This window comes from Oryctolagus cuniculus, chromosome 2 (assembly GCF_964237555.1).
Source record: "Oryctolagus cuniculus chromosome 2, mOryCun1.1, whole genome shotgun sequence".
Taxonomy (NCBI): Eukaryota; Metazoa; Chordata; class Mammalia; order Lagomorpha; family Leporidae; genus Oryctolagus; species Oryctolagus cuniculus.
The window spans coordinates 129,906,926-129,929,901 of NC_091433.1; the positions used below are offsets into that span (position 1 = coordinate 129,906,926).

General features: G+C 59.2%; 1 protein-coding gene across 3 annotated transcripts in view; it reads left to right on the forward strand.

Moving 5' to 3' along the window:
* The window catches only part of SFXN5 (sideroflexin 5), a 122,724-nt gene extending 100,348 nt beyond the window's left edge, over positions 1-22,376 (forward strand). For 2 of the 3 annotated variants that reach the window (XM_002709756.5, XM_017340676.3), the window contains 2 exons: positions 4,981-5,098; positions 19,436-22,376. In XM_002709756.5, coding sequence (XP_002709802.1) covers positions 4,981-5,098; positions 19,436-19,513 — 196 coding nt within the window. In that variant the 3' untranslated portion in view covers positions 19,514-22,376. The remainder of the gene's footprint in view (positions 1-4,980; positions 5,099-19,435) is intronic. The other variant, XM_051837500.2, reaches the window with a different exon arrangement.
* The last annotated feature ends 600 nt before the right edge of the window (positions 22,377-22,976 follow it).

Genomic DNA, 22,976 nt, shown 5'->3' on the forward strand with positions numbered 1-22,976 from the left:
AGGGCCAAGGTGACCTTGGCAGGAGGCAGCACACAGGCCCTGCAGCAGGACCACGGCCGGCTCTGAGAGCAGCACAGGGTTTGCAGAAGGGGCGCTTGCTGGCCAGGGTGGAGGCCTGTTGTGTGGATGCTGTGGAGTCGAGCCTGGCCAAAGTGAAGCGTGTTCGTGGTGGCCGGCTGATGAGGGGCTGTGTGTGCCCACCCGGGAGATGAGCCCCTCCCACAGTTTAGGGAGAGGGTGGTGCTCTGGGAGTCCCTAGGCACGGGTATGGCACTGGGATTTCAGCAAATGAACCAGCAACAAAATTAGAGAGACTTAGGAGGTCAATCACTCTTGTACCCCCGACCCTTGTATCCATAGTTCCCCCCCACCCCCCTCCGTGAACTGAGGTTGTCCCCAAATACCAGCAACTGCAAGTACACACAAGGAGGACGGCCTGTCTGTCCTCGAGACTGCTGAGCCCTGGACCTGTGAGGCAGGTTCGCATGCACCAGTGGCTCTGTCACCTGCGTGAGCTGGTGAGACGGGACCCTGACGTGACACGTTCAGTGAAGGAACTTTACTATGCACAGAGGGGTGTCGAGGGCAGTGGAAGCGTAGGACTCACGGGGAGCCTCCCACACACACACCTCGGGAAGGCTGCCCGCAGGAGAGCGAGGAGTCTCCTCTGCCCTGGTCCTGTTTGGCACTGCAGCTCCTGCAGGCTCTCCACCCTGGGTTTTGTACCAGGAACAGCCAGGATTGCTGGGCTAACGTGTTGCTGGATGTCTCTTCTTGGAAGGGCAGAAGCAGAGCAGGGCTTGTTCTCGGATGTTGCGTGCCTGACATATTCTACAGTTACCCTGAGAACTACCGCCGTGGGTGGGGAAAGCTGGGTCAGCTAGTGCCGTCCAGGGACCTGTCCTGTAGGGACTGACGGAGGAAGGAGGAGCTGTGACACCTTCTCACTTGGCATCTGAGTTGTGCTTGCAGAACATGGAGTGATGGTTAGTGTCCAACTAGTTTGATGGCTTAACCTTGGCTTTGGGCTCACAGGAGGTGCAGATTATGCTAGTTCTGAACCTCCCCAGCCTAGGTCTGGGTGCCTGTGGACTGGTTGAGTTCAGGGTCCAAAGAAGCCCAGCTTAACCTTTGGTGCTCCTTGCAGCCTTGTGTTTGGTTGGTTCTTGCCTGGAGCTTCTGGGGGGCATCAGAGGTAGGAGAGAGTCCAACCCGAGTTGCTTTGGGACTATTAGGGTGAATGAGACCCTCCCTGTGCCCCCAAAGACGCTAACCACAGGACGGTGTGGTGGAAGAGGCAAGGCAACCTGGCAGAGCCAGATGAGACCTTCGGTAGGAAAATGAAATTGGGGTTCCTGCCAATCTAATGTGGTCAGGGAGCCTCCCTCAGCATCAGTTTTCCACCTGGAAAACGCGGACCCTACCCCTTCACCGCTGGGCTCACTGGGCCTTTGCCATGGGTACCCCCTCTCAGGTCCTTGGCAGGGGCCTCTGCTGAGGAGGCTGATGGGAGTGGCAGCCCCCACGATCTGGGAGTCCCAGGTGGGTGAGGGAGTCCAGACTGCCAGGGAGAAAAAGACAAAAGAACACTTACAAAGCAGCCTACTTGCAAATTAATGGAGCGCAAACTAGCTGTGCTACAAGTGCTGAAGGAATGCATCGCGGTGGGGGAGACCAGCTGTTGTGTGGCAGGCCAGGGGCTGGGACCTGGCTCCTCTGGTCTCAGTTTATTCTCTGCAGGAGGAGCTCACTGAACCCAGGGCCCGGGCTTCCTTGGCAGGGGTGGAGCAGGGCTGGGGAGTGGGGAAGCTCAGAAGAGTCTCAAGTCAGAAGCTGGGACTCACCCAGCCCAGAGGTGGGCTGCCTTATGGGGGGCGGGGGGGTGTGCACACAGGCAGGCAGGCATAGGGTGCAGCCCCTTGTCCCACTGCAGCATGGCATGAGCTCAGCATCCAGGCTGAGTAGGAAGCTGGTTTTAGACCCAGGGCTGGGATCAGCCTCCTCCCAGCTCAGAGGCAGAGGCCTGTGCTGGGTCAGGGGGCTGCGGCTCCCTCTCCTGCATCGCTGGCCTTGGGGTGAGGAAGGGCTGCAGAGGCACCAGGCTGCATCCTGGAAGCTGGGTCAGGGACCAGACCACACCCTGGTGGTGGGTCTCCGAGTCCGCTCCCACAGCCTCCATCTCTTCCTGGGATCCGGGTCTTTCCTTTCTCCCAGGCATTTGCACATCTCTCCATCTGCATATTTTAACTCCCCCAGCTGCCTTTCCAATCCCTTCCTGCCATTTCCCTCTCCTCCTCCCCTCCCCCAGCCTGCTGTATTCACTCTCCCGCCTGCTTGCTCTGGGCTGGGACTCAAGACTCCTGCTTGGCCGCAGCCTCCCTCGCAGCCGCAGCCTTGGGTCTCCCTTCTTCCTGAATTGGGAGTTTAGACAGCCCTGGGGTTTCCTGTACTTCCTCGCCAGTGGGGACTTCAACCAATCACACCTGAGACAGGGACTGAGGCCACAGCCCTTTGTGGCAGGGGAGCGATCCAGTGTCTCCATCAGAAGGTCTCAGGGGTTGAGCCCATGGCCTGCCCCTTACTCTTTTCTCCCTCCCACCCTTGCCTACCCTCAGTGACCCTTAGGGCTGTGCCTATGGGGACTTCACACCCTCCTGCCACAGTCTCTTGGGAGCAGGGACTCTGAACTCCCACATGCAAGTTTGGAGAATGAGCCAGGTGTCCCTCTATCCTTGCCCTGCTGGAGAAGTTGACCTGAGTTGAAAGCCAGCTGGTCTGCTTCAGGCTTACTGCAGCCCCTCGGTACTCCTAAGGAAACCAGCAAGGCCCTGCGCTGAGCGCGGGGAGGGTGTGGGGCTTGCATGGCCTAGCCTGGGAGAGGATGAGGAGGCCCAGTGGATGTGAGCTTGGTTCCGGCGCCTCTGTCTCTGTGGCTCTTACTGTTGCAGAAACCACTCTCCAGTGGCTCCACCCAGGCTTCCCTCCTCGGCTGGACAGATTGGGGGTCTAGGCAGGTGGGAACCGCAACCATTGTGCAGGTACTGAGCACTTAACGGGACTGTGGGCATGCAGAGCCCATGTCTAACACCAGCTGAGTCAGGGGTCATGGGTAGGGGGCCCTGGGGAGTATGCCTTCTTACCTAGCTGTCCCGGGCCACTCCATGTACATTCTGTTACCACCTGGTCAGGGCCAGGTGCCCTGAGATTCTTGCCTCAGGAGGTGAGGATGGTGTAGGGTCTTCCTGTTCCCACAATGCCCCCATCTTGCCTGCCTTGAGCCTGGCTCTCTTGGAGGAGGGGAAAGACCCCTGACTTGATGGTCACGTGGATGCAGTTATAGAGATCAGACAGTGAGGGCTTGGGGGTACCTAGATCCTAGACTTTGCTTCAAGAAAGAATTCAGGAGTGTGTTGGAGGACAGTGAATAGCGAGCAGCAAGTGTTTCTTGAGAAAGCGAAGATGCACACTGCACACACAGGGCACACAGGGTGGGGCCCACTCGGAGGGGAGTGGCCCTGGCCTGAGCCATGTTTTACGTTCTAAGGGCCGTTATGAAAGGGGAGGTACCTACTAATAAAGGGGCAGAATACTCATGTTTTTTTCTGGTAGGCAGGCAGGTGGAGATTTCTCAGGATTTATTTACTGCCCCTTTTTGCTCCTTGTATGGTCCCATGTTTCCTATCTTGGCAGCTGGTAGGTGTGTTATTGAGCATGCTAAGATATTCTAATTAGTGTATATGGAGCTACGGGTCAGTCTGGGTCAGCCTTGGCCCCTGGTGTCAGCCTGGTCCAAGCAGGGGGCCTGTTTATCTTCAGAGCAAAGGGAACTAAAGCCATATCCCACAGGCCTTGAGATACTAGGCATTCCTCCCAGGGGGCTTGACTGTCCAGTCTGCCTCCCTGTCTCAAGTTTTAGTGTCTGCCACGTGCCCCCTTGCACTTAGTCCAGTCGTCCATGCTGCTGGCACCTCCAGGTCTCCCCAGGTGAGTGCCTGTGGCCCTGGCTTAAAGATCCTGCCTGTGGATTGTGCAGAAGGGAGATCCCTGGTGAATGTGGTGAAGGTGTATTGGGCAGCTGGTGTGACCTCTGCCCTGGGGAGCCCATTTTGTCCTGGAGCTGGAAGACCCTGGGCCCTGGAGGAAGGTTTCCCTATTCCCTCCTGGCCCAGGAATGACAGCTCCCTGCAGGGAGCAGGTGCCAGGTGGGTCATGCTGGAGGCAGAGCTGACAAAGGGGCCCGCAGCAGGGAGCCAGGAGCTGTTTGAGGTGACAGCACTTCCAGGGAGTCGGGAGTCCACGCCTGCCGGCCCCCTGCAGGCTTGGCCTTGGGCAAATCACTCTCCCTCTCTGTGACTCTTGGGTAGAGCTGAAAGGAGGCCAGAGGGGTGTGTTCTGTTCCTGGACACCGAAGATGACCTCCTCAGGCCGTGCGGGTACATGTGTGTGAGTATATGTGCGCCTGTGCTTATGAGTGCATGTGTGTGCACCTTTGTGTGCCTGCATATATGCACACATATGTGTGAGTGCATGTGCTTACATGTTCATGTGTGTGGGGGTGCACATGCTTTGTCTCCTCCCTGAACTTGGCACCTGCTCTGGTTCATTTCACCATGTGTTGCCTTTGAAAGTGGTCTTACTCCCGCGTGTGTCTCCCTGGGAGCAGGGGCTGGCAGAGTCTTCTGTCTTCTCCCTCTCTTGGGACCTTATTGGCACAGGGCTAGACACATGGTGGGTGGGTGCCCTGCAAATGTTTAGAATTTGGCCGGCAGTGTGCTTCCAGGCAGGGCTTGGGCTTTAGGGGTGTCAATGGAGGCAAGCCCTGAAGACATAATTCTGCCACATCTACTTCACTAATGCCTGACCCTGGGCCCAGAACCACGCTGCCCTGGCCCCGAGACTGCTTGGGACCCAGCATGAGGGCTAGTGGCAGCCTGCTCCATCTTCAGGCCTCATGAAGCTCCTCCTCTCTCTTCCCCACAGAACTGCTCTCCTGCAGGCGCGCCCCCGGCTGCTCCTCCCTGTGCAGAGCCTCGTGTGCCTGGCTGCCTTCGGCCTGGCCCTGCCACTGGCCATCAGCCTCTTCCCGCAGATGTCGGAGGTCAGTGGAGCTGGGAGCGGGTGGGTAATGGCAGGGTATTTCAGTCATTTGTTAGCAAGTACCTTTTCAGCGCTGACTCCTGAGCTCTGTGCTAGGCACTGGGTTAGAACCGGGAAGGCAGCAGAGGATGGCCCAAGTGCTTGGCCCCCTGCACCCACATGGGAGACCTGGAGGAAGCACCTGGCTCCTGGCTTCAGATCAGCATAGTTCCAGCCTTTGCGGTCAATTGGGGGGTGAACCAACAGAAGGAAGAGCTTTCTCTCTGTCTCTCTCTCTCTCTCTCTCTCTCTCACTGTCTAACTTTATCTGTCAAATAAATTAAAAAAAAAAAAAAAGAATTGCACAGGGAATAGCAAATGAGGAACAAGGACTGTTGGGATGGGGGAAGTTCAGCTGCGCCTAGAAGAGGGGACAGTACATCACACTCAGCCTGCAGGAAGGTGGCATTTCCCTGGGACCCAGCGAGAAGGGATGTGGGGGGACACACGGACTGGGGGAGCTGGGGGGAGGTTCTAGGGTAAGGCGGCACTCAGCATGTCCTGAGAGCTTAAGCAGAGCAGAGCCAGATAAGGGAGGCCAGGCTGGGGAGCTGGGCCCAGGTGGTATTGGGAGAGTGGACATCAGAGTGGATGGTTGATGTCCTGATTTGGAGTGGACCCTGGAGCTGCATCCCGAGTAGGAGCCGGAGCTCTGGAGAAGGAGCCATCGGGAGGCTGTGGCGGGCATCCAGCCGGAGACCATAGCGGCTTGGACCAGGCTATTGGCAACAGGCGTCCAGAGAAGGGGGCCCTGTAAGGGAGGGTGAGGAGGGACTGTGTGTGGTGGGAGGGAGAGGGAGCCGGCAGGATGCATGCCTGGGTTTCGAGTTTTGTACAACCAGGTAGGTGTGGGGGCCAGGTCACAGGATGGAGCAGGGTGGAAGAGGGAGCTGGAGGGGTCCATGGGGGCGAGGAGCCTGGGAACAGGCAAGCGGAAGTGCCCTGCGGGAAGCTGCTCTCGCTCTGGAGTCCCTGAGGCTGCAGGGCCAGGGCAGGCCCAGGCCAGGTGGGACCAGGGGTAGTGGCTGCCCACAGCTCAGTGCCCCAGGAAGTTGAAGAGTGTCCATCGGCATCTTGGGCAATGAGGGCCGGTCCTGTTCCCTGGGGGAAGGGGCCCAGGTGACAGGTGCAGCTCAGCACCAGGGAAATGAGACAAGCAGAGTCCCCCGTGGGACCAAGAGAGGCTTTGCCGTAGCTGATTTTCCATGTTTTCCATGGGAGGGACAGCAGCTGTGTGACTGTGAAGGGGAAGGCGGGGGGGACAGGGCGGGGATCCAGGGCCTCTGCTGGGGGCGAGCCCCTCCCACTCCAGCAGGCTGCAGAGGAGAGGGGGCAGATGAAATTGGGGTGGGGAAGTGGAGGGAGTTGTTCTGGTGGCTTCTGTGTTCCGTGACAGCACAGAGGAAAGGAGGGAGGGGCAGGGTAGACGAGGTTTGAGGGCTTGGAGAAGGTTTGAGATACTAGGAGGCGGCCATGGGGGAAACAGCTGATTGCGGGTGGCGGGGAAGTCTGGTGGGTTGTGCAGGGTGGAGGGTCAGCAGAGGGGTAAGGTCATGGGGTGGGGTGGAGTGGGGCAGGGACTGGGGCAGCCAGTTGGGGGATGAGCTACAGGGCCCCCACCCTTCGTGCCCCACATAACCCCATTTTGCAAGGCAGGGTGGGCAGGGCGTCTGGTAAGGAGACAGGCAGGTGGGGCAGCGCTGGACCTGTGCTCTATGCTGGGTTGGAAGTGGAGAGGGCAGGACACTGTGTGCGGGGCAGACCCAAGGAGCAAACTGAGTGCTGGTAGGAGTGAGCCAGCATGGCGTCTGTGATCTCAGGACTGACCCTGCAGCTCCTGGAGAGAAGTTGAGGGAGACGATGCTAGACCCCGGCTGTGAGGCCTGGAAGAGGGGGTAGGGACCCAGCTTCCAGGCCCCCAGGGTCCTTGGTGGGTGAGCACTGGAGTCATCTCCCTCCCTGAGCCCCGGAGGAGGTGAAGGTGGCGGGTGAGGCTCCTGTCTTGAGGGACGCCACACAGGACACAGCAGGCTATGATCTGAACTCTGATCTGTGCCAGCAACTGCTTCATGCCCAGAGGGCCCAGGCCAGCTGTAGTGAGGACAGGGAGGCTCCTGCCACTGCCCAGCCTGGGAAAGCTGCAGTCCAGGGAGGCCCAGGGGGCTGAGAACCCAGGCAGCCTAGCAGTTGTGCAGATGGGACAGATGGCATTCCTCAGTGGTCCTTGGCATCCCCTTCCCCTTCGGGTGCTCCCTGAAGCTGCTACCTGTCCCCGAGAAGTCAGCCGGGGTCCAGGGTTCAAGGCGAGGATCCAAATCACCTGGGTGCTTGTAGGCGCCCTGTGCGCTGAGCTTCAGGCGGCTCTCACAGCTCCCCCTGCCAGCACAGGGCCACCCAGGGCAGAGTCCGCAGCACGGAGTCGGAGACCATCCCGGTTGGGAGGACTTTTAGGGCCTTCCAGTTCACTGCCTTCCAGCTCTGCCAGGGAAGCGGAGGCCCAGGGCAGCCACAGAACTAGCCCTGGGTGGGGCTGATGTGACCGGAAGGCCGGAGGGCCACACTCCCGGTGCAGAGCAGGAAGTGCTGCCGCCTCCGCTGGATCTCTGGGACTAGGTTTCTCGCCTCTCCCAAGCGCCTGTCTACAGTCTTAGTCCATTTCTGCTGCTGTAACAAAATGCCTGAGGCTGGGCGCTGTATATAGAAAAGAGGTGTGTTGGGCTCATGGTCCAAGCAGCATGGCGGAGAAGCAGAAAGAGAACTGACCACAGCAGAAGGGCCCAGGGATGTGGGGAGCTTTACCGCAACCAGCTCTCTCCGGATCTACTGCATGTGTGAACAGTGTCAATCCCTTCTCGGACCTAACTGCCTTCCACGAGGCCACACCTCTCAGAGGTTCCACCATCTCAACACGGACGCACTGGGGGCTCAGCCTCTAGCATGTGAACCTCTGGGGACAACCCACAGCAGCTGTCCTGGGGTGGGGGTGGGAGGCAGCAGAGAGAGGAGAGGGCTGGGGCCACACTGCGGTGGGGAAGGTGCTGGGTGTGCTTCAAGAGGCAAGTAGTGGGGAGGGGGCTGCCACCCGCCTGCACCAGCCTCCAGCTCTGATGACCCCAAGTGAGCTGCCCTGACCTTGCAGAGGCTCCACGTCAAAGTCCAGGCCCCTCTCTCCCCATGCCTTCCTCATGTAGACCCGCAAGTTAGTTCTTCTGCACACCTAACCAGAGTCTCTCTTACTGCAACCCAAGCCTCTTTCTCAGCACTGGGAAGAGTACAGTCATCCCGTAAATCCTTGTCCTCTGGGAAGGGAGAGAAGGGGCGTGATCTTGAGAGCTCGCTCCTCAGCTGTGTCCACCCCTGCAGGATGAGGGCTGGCTTGGGTACCATGGGGTATTCTGAGGCCTGTCTGTGAGCCAGGCACTGAGGCCCTCCGCCGATTGGCTGAGGGGACCTCGTTCCCCACGAATCCTCTCAATTAATCCTCCCTAACGAGGTGTGCTTCTGCTGTGTAGGGATCTCGTCTCCCGTCCCCGCTGCCAGTGGGATTTGCTACAATGAGTCTGGACTTGCTTGGGCTGACCCAGCCTTGCCAAAAGCCACCAAGGCTGTCAACAGAAGTAATCACTGGAACACTAGTTAATTAATTGGTGGAGATGGAGTTTAGGCTCTGGCTCCTAGAACGGCTGGCCTGCGGTGATTGGTGCACGGTTTCTGACTCCCTAACCCCAGAAGTTGAGGGAAGAGGTTCAGGGCTCCCTGCAAATCCTTCGAGAGAGTTTACAAATGAGGATCTCTGCCTGTTACGATGGTGGTGGGGGCCAAATAATCCTAATCATAGCTACCGATTACTGAGCGTCTACCAGGCCAGCACCGTGCTGGGAACTCTGTGTGCTTTACTGTATTAAGTCCATGGTAAGGCTGGGGGTCAAGCAATGTTATGTCAACAGATGTGTGCCTCTGTGGCTCTGGGGAGAGATTTTGGTTGGCGACAAGGAAGCCTCAGTGGGCGGAGGGACTTGAAGCCCAGGGAGGGGAGGAGCTCACTGTGGGAAAAAGAGTGACCAGCAAGAAAGGGAGAGTGCTCAGGTGGCGTGGCTTCATGTAAGCCTAGGACAGGGGCGTTGCAAGGAGGAGGGGGCTCTCTGCACAGGGAGTTCCTGCAGAGGGCACTGGGAGGAGCTGGGGCTTGGCAGCTGGCTCAGGCAGCCAGGCCTGGAAGTCTGGTAGGCAAAATGGTCATACTCACGTTTCCTCATGGAGAAGCGAGCTCTGGGCTGGGAAACCAGGAGAACGGCAGAGGAAGTGTCCCTCACTGTGAGAGGAGGGTTAGGGGCTTGGAGGGAGGGCAGTGATGTAGAGGGAAGGCTGCTAGCCCCAAGGGTGGGAAGGCATGGCTGCCATGTGGTCCCTGGGGCCGACGAGGGAGGGGCCTGGTTGACTGTGGTAGGGAAATAGGGGCCCAAAGGACGACAGTCCTATGAGGTAGGGCTCCTTGTTTACACATGGGGAAACTGAGGCACGTCAAGCCAAGTGCTTACCCCCAGGTCCAGTGTTTGTACTGATTGAGTGGGCTTTGCACCCAGACAGAGGATCCTGTAGCCCTCTGCAACCTGCCCACCCCTTGCCCTTGGCTGCGCACCAGAGCCTTGGGTGCTAACTTATCAGTTAGGGCATCTGGGGCTCTCGTCCGGTGTCCATCTTCACAGGGACCTCTGCAGAAAGTGTCTGTGTCCTTGCTTTCTAATCTAGAGCAGAGGAAGGAGCAGGAGGGGCCTGGGAACCAACAGGTGGGGCTGGAAACCGCCTTAGAATTTGGATCAGGGAAGTAGTGTCAGGCTCTGGCCTCCTTCTGGACTCCAGTCCCGTTGCCCAGGCAGACAGCATGAGGTCTGCCCTGGTGGGTCCTGGGACCTGGAGGTTAGAGCCACTGAGGGACGATGGCCAAGGCCTGCTCAGCCTGGCTGTCCCCAGGCGTGGACGGGCTGTCAGCACCAGATTCTGTTCCCTAGCCTACAAAGACTTCTGGGATGATGACCGCGTAACAGCTCCCCGTGGGGCAGACAGAGCTCAGGTGCAGATGGGCAGGATGATGCAGATAAAGAGGGCTGCGTGCGTGCCGGCCAGGGCCACTTCAGGTCCAGTAGGCTGTGGAGGCCTCCATGTGGCGTGTGCGTGGGGGCTGATTTGTGGTGGCCTTTCTGCCCTCCAGGTGACTGTGGGCACTGCTGTCCTTCCTTCCCAACCCCCTCACACACACACACACACACACACACACGCTGGTGGCTCACGTCCCCCAGGGTCCCCTCTCCAGTGCCACAGGCTTGGCTGCCACAGAGGTAGGACCAGGCTGTGGCGAATGTCTGCAGCTCCACCAGCCGGAGCTCGCTATGTGGGAGCGCTTCCAGTCCTTAATGAACCTCGTGTCCCCTTGGAGCAGGAAGCAGTGCGCGGCCCCGGCCCCTCCCGGCGCCCCACCTCTGTTTCTGTGGCGGCTTTCTTTGTGCCTCTCTCTCCCTCCCTGGATTCCTTGTGGCTGCCCCCCCCCCCCCCGCCCCGTCCCCTGTCTGTCCCCCACTGTTCCCCCAGGAGCTCGGGGGCCGGGGGGACAGGGCTGCACGCACAAGCCGGAGCCATTGTTCGACAATCTGTTTTTGTCTTCATCTCGTTGGCAGGCGGCAGGAGAGGAGCAAAAGGTTAATGAGGCACTGTGAACGGGCGGCGGCGGGCGGGCGAGCCAGCGTGGTGACAGGGAACTAATTAGGAGCAGTTTAACAGGAGGAAAAAGTGAAATCTCCTCTTCACCAACTGTCAATAATTAGCTGATTTGGTGAGGCTGAAATGTGTCCACAGAAGAAGGCGGGGCCTGTCTGGGGACGAGGGAGGCCTGGGGAGCAGGGGCAGAGGGGGCTTAGTCCTGCCGCCAGGTGGGCTGGGGGCTGGCGGGTCACCCCACGTCCCCCAGGCCTGCCCTCCACCCTCAGCCTCAGCTCCTCCTAGGACTAGGACTCAACCTCACAGGCCTCGGTTTCCCCAGCTGTCAAGCGAGGAGTTGGAACCGGGTTTCTACCTGGCTCGGCCCAGGAGGATTCTGGAAGTGTAGACACAAGCCAGGACCCTGCTCGTGGAGTCCAGAGAGCTGTCTGCGGGGCCAGGCCTGGCTCGTGAATGGTGCCAGGGGTTGACTGGGCAGGGCCTTTGCCTGTCCTGTAGTCCCCGGGACCCTCCCAGCAGCTGGCAGACAGAAGGGCTTGGGCAGTGCCCTGGGCGGGGCTGCCGCTGCAGGGGCTGGCGGCCAGAAGGGGGCGCTGCTCTCCCTTGCCCCAGCTGTTGACGTGGCCATGGGGCAAGGAGTCAGCTTCATGTCCTGGGCTTGTTTCCTGTCCAGCCTGTTTGCCCTGTCGGCCCCTGGCCTTTGACCTTCCCCTCCCCAAACACCTTGAATGGAAGAAAAGACACCCTGAGAGCCCCTGGGGCTTCCTGCTCTGAGCCTGCCCCCCCCCAGCTCTGGGGGGTCCCAGGCGGGGCTCACCCTGGCCCCAGAGTGGGGCTCTTAGGGACCTCCCTCACTGGGGTCCAGCACAGCCTCCCCCTTCTCACTCCTCACCCCCACTCCTCCCTGTTCTCTTTGCTGTGGTCAGAATTAGTAAACAAAGAGAGACACCTGTAAGGCAGAGGAATGTGGGTACCCCCGAAGCTGCCGGAACCTCCACTGTGTGCCTCTACCCCTCACCAGCCCTGAGGAAAATGGTGGTTCTGATGAACCAGCTCAGCGAGGCAGCTATGACCCTGGGAAGCACACGTGCCCCGCAGTGATCTCTCTTCCTCACAGACATTTTAGAACTCCCATCCGAGAATGGAGAAGGGTTAGAAGTAAGCTTGGACCACATTCAAGCTATTCTAGAAGTGACTCTTCCTCCAGGCAGTCCTCTCTGATGTGCACCCCTCCCCGTGTAGACTGGTCTTCTAGGTCCCATTATCCCCCTGGGACAACAGCCCTTTCTGTACCTTGCCACACATGGTGAGTGAGAACTGGCACCCTTTTTCTACCATAATACGGAGCATGGCTCATCACCTTGGCTTTGTTGGTTTCTGCTTGTCCCACTTCCCCAGGGCTGATGTGAAGCAGAAATAATGTCCAGGGGTCATTGTGTCCCTCCTGAGGCCACAGCAGTGTCCACTGTGGCCAGAAGCAGGGGCGTCCTCCCCTCCAGGCCCAGATCCATCTCCTACTTTACTCACGGATGTTTGTTTGGGGTTTTTCTCCTTTACCGGTTTCATCAGTCCCTACTGAACTCCAAAGTGGGCTATTTTTGCCATCAGAAATCTGCCGCCTCCCCGCCCGCTGCTTTCTTGGAGTTCGCCCATAGGACCCCCCAGGAGGGATGGATGGGAATGGCAAAGCCACTCAGAGCCCAGGAACGCCAACGCCACCTGTCATGTTGCCTGTTCCCCACACCCCCACCCCAAGCCCGCACATGCACACGGGCCCACAAGCGCACATGCACAAGTGTGCACACAGGCCCGGACAGCAGGCCTCAGCAGGGCCACCTCCCAGCCCGTCCCTTCTGCTTCCCCCTCCTGGGATCTTCTAGAACAACTCGCTGAATTTAGGTCAGGGAGAGAGGGGTTTGGTTGCGCAAGCTTCCGTGGAGAGTATTAAAGGCATCGATAGGTACAAAGTGTGAGAATAAGCGTGGCTCGGCCCAGTGAGCTGAGAGCAGGACACAGGCCAGCGGGACGAGCCTGGGCTTTCCAGGCCTCCATGGAGCTCTCCTATCCATTTCTTGATATTATCTTCGTCCCAGTCCCAGAGGAAGAAAAATCTTCCCACTGTACGTATAGGGAAACTGAGGCCTCCAGGCTGCGAATCCAGAGGACAGAGAATGATTCTGAGACTGGTCCACCAGAGGGCACCCAGGAACAGTGCAGAGCTCCAAGATGCAGAGGGGGCACCCGCGGCACACAGGAGGCAGGGAGTGTGAGACAGGATCCTCACTTGACGGAGGGACTTCCGTTCCATTTGCTATCGCTGGTCGCTGGTGTTGAGGACCGCCTGCCTACAGGCCCAGGGACGCTGAGCTGCTGTGAGTGACAACAGGGAGGGGTGGAGGCCACCGTCTTCCCACCTGGTTAAGGAACGAGTCAGCCCATGACTGGGGATGTGACAGAGAGGGAAACAAGTGCCAGGAACCAGAGGCAGCAGCAGTACATTTGGTTTGAGGTCACAGGAGGCTTCCTGGAGGAGGCAGCCTTAGAGGAGTAGCCTCTCAAAGCCTGTGAACCGGAAGCCTGACACAGTGTCCAGGGATCCAGGCTCAGGCTGTAACTGCTCCCTGGCCCCTGCCTAACGCCCTTGGCCTCCAGGGACCCTCAGGAGAGCTTGCCCAAAGATGGGGCCTGGCTGTGTGTGTGTGAGCCTGCCCAGCCCTGGCGAGGAGGGTGGGATAGAGCTGCCCGGCGGGCGGGTAGGTTCCAAGCCTGGCAGAGGCCTCAGACATACAAGGTCAGCCAGGTACATGGACCCTGTGTCAATGCTGCCACCACCCGCAGCCCCTCAGAGTCAGAGTCCTGGACCCCAGCCAGGGGCAGGAGATGGCTGGGAGTTGTATCACACGGTCACAACAAACACCCCGCCCCCAGCCCCATGTCTTTGTAAAGGAGGCAGAAAGCCACAGAAGAAAGACCGGGAGGAGGAAGTTCTTTGTAGTAGGTAAAAGCCCCCGCCAGAGGGGCACAGGCTGGGGGATCCAGTTTCCTGTTTATGTCTCTGCACCTCAGCTCCAGGTTCAAATATGTCAACTATCCGCTGGCCACGGCTGCAGGTGTGTGCTCCCAAGGCTGTGAAGGCAGAGGTGGCCTCACATGCATTCCTGACTCTGGCCCCCCCACCCACCACGAGCTGGGAGACAGAGGTAAATAGCTCCAGGTTAACCCTTCCCATGCCACCAAGGAAGGGCATCGGGCTGTTCCGGGGCTCTGGAGCCGGCTGGGCCTGGGGTGCTCAGGGGAGGCCGGGGACATCTCCTGGGGGGGTCAGCAGGGCCTGAGCTAGGGCCGGAGGGTGGGACCAGAGCTCTGATGTGGCATGGGATCGGGTGAGGACACCTCTGGATGGAGCTATGGGAGCCAGGGCGCACGTTCTGCCTGGAGGCAGGGAGTCCTCGCGGGGTTCTCTAGGGCAGCATGTTCCTAGCACCCCCAGTCCTGGTGTTGATTGTTAACCTCCACTCTCTCAGCGGTCCCCGTGCTGCCGCCCTCCAGCTCCGACGCCCACCTGAGCAGCTCTCGGGGGCTGGGGAGCAGCCTGCCAGATGAGAATCTGGGCCACTGGTTGCACTGCCCCAGCTGGCAGCCCAGGGCTGGCTCGCCCCTCTCTCTGCCCAGCCTCCCTTTTGCTCATCACCTTCTCCTTGGAGAAGGCCTCTCAAAGCTGCTGTCGCAGCTGAGGGCCTGCCCTCCTTGTCCCCAGGCCCTGGTCTGCCCTGGCCCCTCCTCTCACTGAGCCTGGGCACCTCCTTCCATCTCTCGGTAGCCATACCTATGAGCCACTGCGGCAGGGTACCCGGGAGGACAGCACAGCACTGGTCAGGGCAGCGAGAGGCGAGAGGTGGCAGGTGGCAGCGGAATCGAGGCAGCTCCGCCCTCAACACCCCTGAGAGGTGGCTTCCCCAGGAGACCCTTGATTCCTGGGAGGAAGGGGGGAACAGCAGCGCTGGTCAGACAGGCAGCTCAGGGGTCCTTTCTCCAGCCTCCTGCTGCTGAGTCCACCAGTGAGGACCCCTACATGGTCCCGTGCCAAAGATGGTAGGTAGGTCACTGGCCCAACACCCTGATGTGGTGGCAGGGTCAAGGATGTCCTAGTAAATGGCCAGTTGACTTGGCCCAGGATGGAAGGGAGAGGCTGTGACCCAGGGTCAGCATGGGTGGGGGTGGGGAATCTGGACCATAGGTCACCAAAATCCAGTTGCCAAGACCCAAGCCCCCTGGCCCTCGGTGGGACCACTCCCTGGTGTCCGTGGTGGCTCAGTGTCAGAGGTGACACTGCTTCTGCTCGTTGGGCTGGTCCCCTGAGGCCACCATCATGGGCCTGTTCCCTTCACCCACCCCTCAAATGTGCCTGTTCCCCAGGCCTTGGCACCCTCCCCTCCATCTGCTCTCCCGGGCAAGCTCCCCCACTCTGAAGCTGGGCTGTGTGCACACATCCCGGGCTCTCCCCCACCCAGAGCTCCAGAACGCTGGGCCCATCTGCCTCCACCAGGGCCTCTCCACCAGGGGACCCCACAGGCACCCCAGATTCGACATGGCCACCCGTGGGCCTCCCATCCGCACCCCCATTCCCTGCCTCTGAGAATGGCAGCAGCAGCCTCCCGCTCCTGAGCTAGAATTAGGAGTCACCCAACGCACAGTCATCCTCAACACCTCCCTCTCACCCCCCACAAGGGATTGGTCATCAGCTCCTGTGGATTTCACCCGCAGGAGGGATCCACAGTGCGCCCTCCCAGCTGCCCCCGCTGGCAGTGTCTCTGATTCTGACAGCTGTGCCCCCAGCCCCCCGGCCCATCCCCGCACTCCCCTTCACCAGAGACCTTTCTAAGACAGTCTGGGTTATGGCCCCGTGCTCAGCGTCCGTCTGGGACTCCTGGAGCCCTCAGGGCCGTGTGTCTTGGCATATGACCCCTTCCTGTAGCCCACAAGGTCCTGCCTGCCCCAGCCTTGCCTCCATATCTTGTCCATCCCACACTGCCCCGGCTCTTGCCTTTCCCCTCACCCAGCAAGCTGGCCCTGCCCTCTCTGATCAGAATACTCCATTTTCTCCCTGGAGCACCTCCTCTGAGAAGTCTTCCTGCCTTGCTCCTTCATTAATAAATGGTACCCTCCCCAGCCCCTCCCCAGTTTCCACGGCACTGTGCTAGAACCGCCTGCCTTCCATGTCGGACTCCTCCCCCTAGCTGTCGAGTGTCTCAAGGACACGGACTGCTCTTTCCCACCTCAGTGTGCCCAGTGGGGGGTGTGGAGTTGGCACCAGACACATCTGTGGGTGCGAGGGCAGATGGGATGAAGGGAGAGAGAGAGAGCCTAGCACGGCACCGCTGGCCCCAAGGCCCTGTTCCTGAGTGCCTCAGCCACCTCCCCCAGGCGCCTTCTCCCTGTCAACCTCTCCCACCATGCTTCCCCTCCTACCTGCTGCCCTCAGCACGGTGGGGAGCCCGGGGTGCCTGGAAGGAGCGGCCTCAGCGTGCTCCAGGCCCGCGCTCTCTGGGGAGCAGGCACAGTGGGCCGTGGCCCTGGGCCGTGTCCTCCACCGCAGCGCCGAGAGCAGCATCTCTGATTTCAATGCGGGCCTCAGTGCTTCAGTGAAAGCCGGCATGGGAAGTTGCTAATAATGGCACTAAAATAAAATATGCTACATCTGTTATGGGTAGCAGAACAAAATTAGCTGCTCACACCTCTGACATCCAAGATGTCTTAACTTAAAATACTCCTTGGCTTACTTTACATCATTTACTGATTATATTTAAAAGAAATACAATTTTGCAATTACTGTTCTTTCCAGTGTGATATCTATGCATCATTTTCCTTTTATGTTTATATATTTCTCCTTCATTAGTGCAGTCTGAAGGGTGATTAGGATTCTTCAAACATTTTACAGAGGTTAAACGTTGATTAAGATTTAATTATTACTGTAAATAGCTTGCAATGACATATGGTGTAAAAGCCTGACATATGTGCATTTGAATAAATGAAGTGCTATTTCCCAGGATGCCTCAGTAGCTGTTTAACAGCTTTCCCGAAGGGTTATGTTACACCTCATGGTAAGATTGCTGGGATGTTATATTTTGTTGGTTTTTGCAGCTGAAAGCTAAGAACAGTTTTCCAGTTTTTTAAAAACATTGAATATTTTAAATACCTAAATTGTTTTGCACAAATTTTTGCTAATTTGTCTAACTAGGTTAAACATTTTCAAAAGCATTTAGATTTTTAAGCGTGGGCGCTGTGCATTGTGTCAGTGGGAGCATGGGGACGAGGGGAACTGGCGGGGCGGAGGGGCCTCGGGGGCTGGGAGGGGTGGGGAGGGGAAGGTGGTCTGAGGAGAAGGGCTGGGGACGAGGCCTGGACCCCGAGCCCACCCGTGTCTGGTTGGCTGTCTCCAGGCACCAGAGCCAGGGACCACGTGGGGAGGGGCCGCTTCTCCAGGAGCCCCACCAAGCCCACCAGCTCCGGTCCTCACCAAACAGCATCTTGTCTGGACTTTGCCACACGCAGCCTGGCTTCGACTGAGCTCTCCGAAGGCCAGGCCTCGCTGTGCTACCTTCTGCCCACTTCCCAAGGGTGGCCGTGTCTTGGCATATGGCAGGTGCCCAAGACCAAGTTCAACTGAGCTGAACTACAAGGGCTTCGGTGACTGCGCAGAGCTCCCTAGGGAGCCCCTCCATCCGGGCGCACTTCAGGCTGGGAGCTCAGGCATCCCTGCGGGCTCGCTCCCTACATCTGCAAAGCAACACCTGAGTTGCTGGGGCATCTCCAGCGGGAACCCCAGCCTCCTAGTGCCTGACGCCTTTTTTCTTCCCACCCAATTATCCAGCACTTAGGGAGCACCTGCTGTGTACCAGCACTGTGCTAGGTTTTGAGGATGCAGGGAGCACACCCTGCATGTTCACTGCCCCCAGGGGCTGCCATCTAACAAGGAGAGATGGAGGACAAAGGACCCCAGTGGCCAGACAGGGCCACTCCAGCCTGGATACAGAAAGGTGTCAAAAGCCGAGGCACAAAGCTGAACTGAAGACAGAAAATGAGATGGGGCAGAGGTGGAAGTGAGAGGGGGGGTCTCTGGAACAGACTTCAGTGGGGGGGCCAGGAAGGAATAAACAAGTTGAGTCTGCGGAACCAAAGCAGCTTCGTGGGCCCCCTGTCTCCAGTACGGGGGAAGAGGGGCAAGTGTCCGGACTTGGCCAAGGCCCTGAGCCACGTGATAGAGCGGAGAGGTGTGGCCAGACTTGCGGTTGAGGGGATTGGCACTGGCTGTGGTAGGGGACGGACTTCAGGGAGGAGATCCTGCGAGGAAAGTAGGAAGCAGGAGGCAAGGCAGCTCCGGGGTCTCTGGCCAGAGCAGCACTGCAGGGAGTGCCATTCCTGAAGTCGGGGCCTGGGGAGATGACGCATTCACTTCCATTTTCAGACAGGTTGAGTTCAAGGGCCTGGGAGAAGGTCATAGGCAGGTCTAGCAGGCAGTCAGCAGTGGGTCTGAGGTGCGAGGGAGAATGGTGGCTGGGGATGCCTCAGACGGGGGACCCCAAGGACTCAGAGAGGCATCCAGGGGATGTTGTGGGATGGGGGATGGCAGTGACCTCGGAGAGAAAGATTTTGGTGGCGTATGGTGGGAACAGAAGCCAGATTTGCTGCAGGATGAAAAGTCAGTGGGAGGTGAGGAGGCCGATGGTTCTCTAAAGAAATACGGGCCCGGGGAGGAGAGAGAGCAGCAGGAGCTGGAGCAGGGTTCTCAGTGTGTGTGTGGCTGCGCTGGGAGGCAGGAGGCGGCCGTGGTGGGAAGGAGATGGGCCAGGCCCACATGGGCTCCCTGAGTGCGCAGAGTGGGTAGGACCAAGTGGGCAGGTGCCTCTGCAGGGGAGGAACAGCTGCTGGGGGCAGACACGGGTCTGCTGTGGGTTTGAGGAGGGGCCGTGGAGGGCACCTTCCCCGGCCCGATGCCTTCTGTTTTTTCCCTGAAGCTCCCTGGCTCAGGATGAGTGGGGTGGCTGAGAAGAGCAGAGAAGGTTCTCAGGTGGCTTAGGAACATGGGGGTGCCAGCTGCTGTGAGGGTCCATTTTGAGTGGTGTCCACGGTGGTCAGGTTCAAGTGTGGAGATGCTTCCACCGTTCAGGGCTGGAGGGACGGCTCCTGGAGGCTGGGCTGGAGGGGAGGATGTGAAGGCTGGGAGGTAGGGAGTCTGGGATCTCAGATCTCAGTGGACCTGGATCTCATGAATCCACCATGCACCCTGCCAGACAGGAGCAGGGTGCTAAAAGTTTAGGGTACTGTAGGGTCCAAGAGGGGTTCAATGTAAGGAGCCTGGGTGGCATCCAGGCCCGGGGAGTGGCCCAGGGTGGGGGACAAGGTGGTAGGAGATGAGGGGTTTGCAGAGCTCAGAGGCCAGTGTGTGGGATAATCAGCCACAGGGACACACTGTCAGAGCACGTGAGCCCCAGGGTGGGAGAGGAGAAGGCAGTCGCCCTGACTGCTGTCCCCAGCTTCCCCGGTTCCCTTCCCACTCCCGTCACTTCTGTCTGTTCTCTCTCCTCAGATTGAGACGTCCCAACTAGAGCCTGAGATCGCCCGCGCCACGAGCAGCCAGACAGTGGTGTACAACAAGGGGCTGTGAGTGGTGCCTGCCGGCCTGGGGACTGAGTGTGGTCCAGGCCAGGGAGGTGGGGGCCGCGCCTGCAGGGAGGGCCTGGACCCCCGGCGGTGCACTGAAGCCACAGTGTAGGGAGACTAATCCATTCACATATTAACTTAGGGGAGAGGAATCCTGACACATGTCCTATACAGAAGAATCAAGTGCATTTCTGGGCCTTAAGTGGGGTTGCTAAAACTCCATTCAGCACAATATCTGTGAAGCTGAAAAACTGTCACGTGCCATGGGGTAGATTTAGGATCCTTTTATACTTTGGTTTCTTTTTTATTTTTCTTTTGTATCAGAATCAAGTCTGAGCCTTGGTTGCAACTGACCAGAGTGGCAGATGCACAGGTGGTAGGAGGCGGAGTGGGCCTGGGAGCGGGGTTCACTTGCTAGCTGGTGTGGTAGGTGTAGGATATGACAGTGCCTGGGCGGGATGGTTCTCTGTGCTGGAGTAGGGAGGGGAAGGTGGTGGTCTGCACCCCACAGGATGAACTAGCCATAGTTGAGGTCCTCAGGAAATGGCCCAGAGAATCAAGGAGCCCTGGAGGCCTCTGGGAAATTCCATGGGCAGTTGACTGTGAATGTGGCCAGCCCCATGCCTGCAACAGCTGCAGAACAAGTTCCTTCGAGTGAAGCCCAGTGACAGTGGGGCTGGCCGGGGTCACCCTCTGTAGAACTCCGAAGACTCCTGAGATGTCCCCAGATCCAGGCAGGGAGCACCCAAGAAGGAGTAATGCCTGGCAGGACCTGTGGGCCTGCCCTTGGTCTCGGTGGGAAAAGCCTTTTTCCAGGCACCTGGCTGCTGGAGGCTGGGCGTTGGGGCTGAGACTGCCTGCCATATTGTACCCCTTCCAAGAGGGTCTCATGCTTGGCAGTGCCAGGGCTGGACCTCTAGGAACCTGTCTGAGAGGCAGCACCAACCAGGAGCAGCAGACCCGGGGTCTAGCAGACTGTGGGACCTTAGACAAGTTCTGTTCTTCTGGGAGCCTCTACTCTGGAACTGCAGGCCTGGATCCAGGGGTTCCCATCAGCTCTTGCAGCTGGACCTCACCTTTGCCTGCCCTGCCCGGATGCTGGCCATCCCAGCACACCTTCAGTGCAGACACCGGACACCCTGGGAAAGCTGCTCCATCCTTCAGTGGGGAAACGGTAGGCCCCTTTGGACATGGCCAGAAGTTGGCCTCAGATCCTGTGACCCCACGTCCCAGGAGTACTTGACCTTCATCAAACACTTTGCAGTGTGGAAGAAGAGGTAGCCTGGGCCATACCTGCAAACCGCCTCTTACCCCTGCGGGCTCAGAGGCCCCCAGTCCAGCTCCCATCTCCTTCCCATCTGCAGGCCAGGGTCAGGGTGAGCAGTGTGAGCAGTGTGACCCTCATCTGAAAGGCACCAATGAGGGGAGGCATTGGCCTTGGCGCACTCCTATCTTGCCTCCAATTGGAAGGAAGGCTTTGACGTGCAGCCCCTGGGCCTCCCTCCCCTGGTGATGCCGCAGTGGGCAGGATCTGGGCCATGGAAAGCCTGTGCAGGGCAGCAAGGGCATGGCCACGGAGCCGCTCAACATCTTAGGGCTGGAGGAGTTGTGACGTGGGTCGGCCACGGTGTTGACACCATGCACCCACTGGAAGCCCTGGGGCCTTTGTCTCTCAGCCAGCTCCTGTGCCGGCCAGCTGGCTCTGCTGGGTGCTGCCCTGCGAGCCCACCCCTCTCCTCAAGGCCCCCCCCCCCAACTCATCAAGAAGGGGAGAAAGCATAGAACAGCATGGGGGACAAAGCAGCCAGGCTGAGGGGGTGCAGCATGAGAGGGGTGGGTCATTTTGAGCCAGTCCCACCATAATGTGAGTGCCCGTGACTGCTGGGCAGTGCTGTTCTCCTGGCCTGGACTGCAGGCTGGCCATGTCTGGGGCCTCTGTGGCAAAGCTTAGTTCAGGCTCACCCTGCCCACATCTGTCATAGGGTCTTGTTCTTGTGCACTTTATCTTGGGACCAAAACTGCCCGCCCCATCCCTACCCTGCCCCCTCCAGAGCCCTCGAAGAGATGGGGCCTGTCCTGCTCCCCTCTGTGCTGGCTGCTCCGCCCACCCCCCCGTGTGGCTGCAGAATCTGCTATCCTTGTTGCTTTGTCTCTGGTTGACTTCCCTCAGGCTCCCAAATGCAATTCCAAGTGGACTAAGGGGGTTGCTCCACAGGGAGAGGGGGGTGCAGCGGCAAGGGGTGGGGGTGGTGACAGAGGGACAGCAGGCCCGGCTGCCGAGCCCTGACCTGGCTTTGGAAGACCCCACGGAGGGGAACTTTGAGCCAACACCCACACCCGCTCCACTGAGGCCAAAGGAGAGAGGACTGGGGGCAGGTTGGCTCATGGGAAGAGACTGGACCCACAGTCAGGGGGTGCCGGCCTGGCTGTGCCAGAGCACAGGGCACCCCTGCAACTGTTCTGCAGCCCCGGAGTCCCTGCCTGACCCCACTCTGGTCACTGGAAACATTCCCTCAGCCTCCGGATGCCTCTCCCGTTCTTGAGGGCAGTCGGAGGTACAGGACGGAAGCCCACGGTGTCCAGATGGCTGCCGAGTCAAGATGGCCACCAGGCCCCTTCCCACTTCCTGAGTGGGAGCCAGCTTGTTTCCTGGGCTCTCCTGACCTGGGAGCAGGGAGGGGCTCCAGAGGAGGAAGAAGGGTCCATGGACAGAGCCACGGTGGTCCTCCAGCCTGGGGCTGGTGGGAGTGAGGCCCCGGCCACACCCAGGGGACTTTGCAGTGTCTTTTTAACCTTCTCAGAAAATCTCTTCATTGTGTGAACTATGAAGTACTAATGAGCTGTGGGCAATAAATGATGGATTGGAAGCACCAGGTGTGGCTCTGTGACTTGTGGGTGGGAGTGGGAGGAAAAGCAAAGGACTGCCTGAGGGCTTGGGGGGAGAGCGGCTCCAGGGCGGGTCAGGCCAGCTGGGGTGCCCAGAGGAAGGGCAGAGAGGCGGGTGAGGCCGTGTGAGGGCAGCAGGCTGGGCAGAGGGAGGCCCCTTTCCCGAGGAACCTGAGTGAATAAGGAATTGTAGTAGATTCCCACGTGGCTTATCTCCAGTGGGAGGGGCTGCTGCTGACCCCTGGGGCCGGCAGTGAAGGTTTGGGCCAAGCAGAAAGTGCTGTGTGCAGCAGGCATGGCACCAGCCCTGGGAATGTTGCTGCACCCTAGCTCCGGGATGGTCCCCGTGGGGGCGAGGACCCCACCACCTCCTGATTGTCCTGGCTCCTTCTCTTCCCAGCAGGCCCCAGAGTTCCCAGGGAGGGAGGGAGGGAGGTGTGACCTCTTCTCTGGGTCCTCCAAGTGTCTTTCCAGGCCTGCAGGAGTGTATATAGCAGAGAAGAGCTGTCGGGGTCGGGCAAGCCCGGTTCTGGCCCCAGCCAGCCCCCTCCTTTATCCACCCATGTCTGTTGAGTGACTGC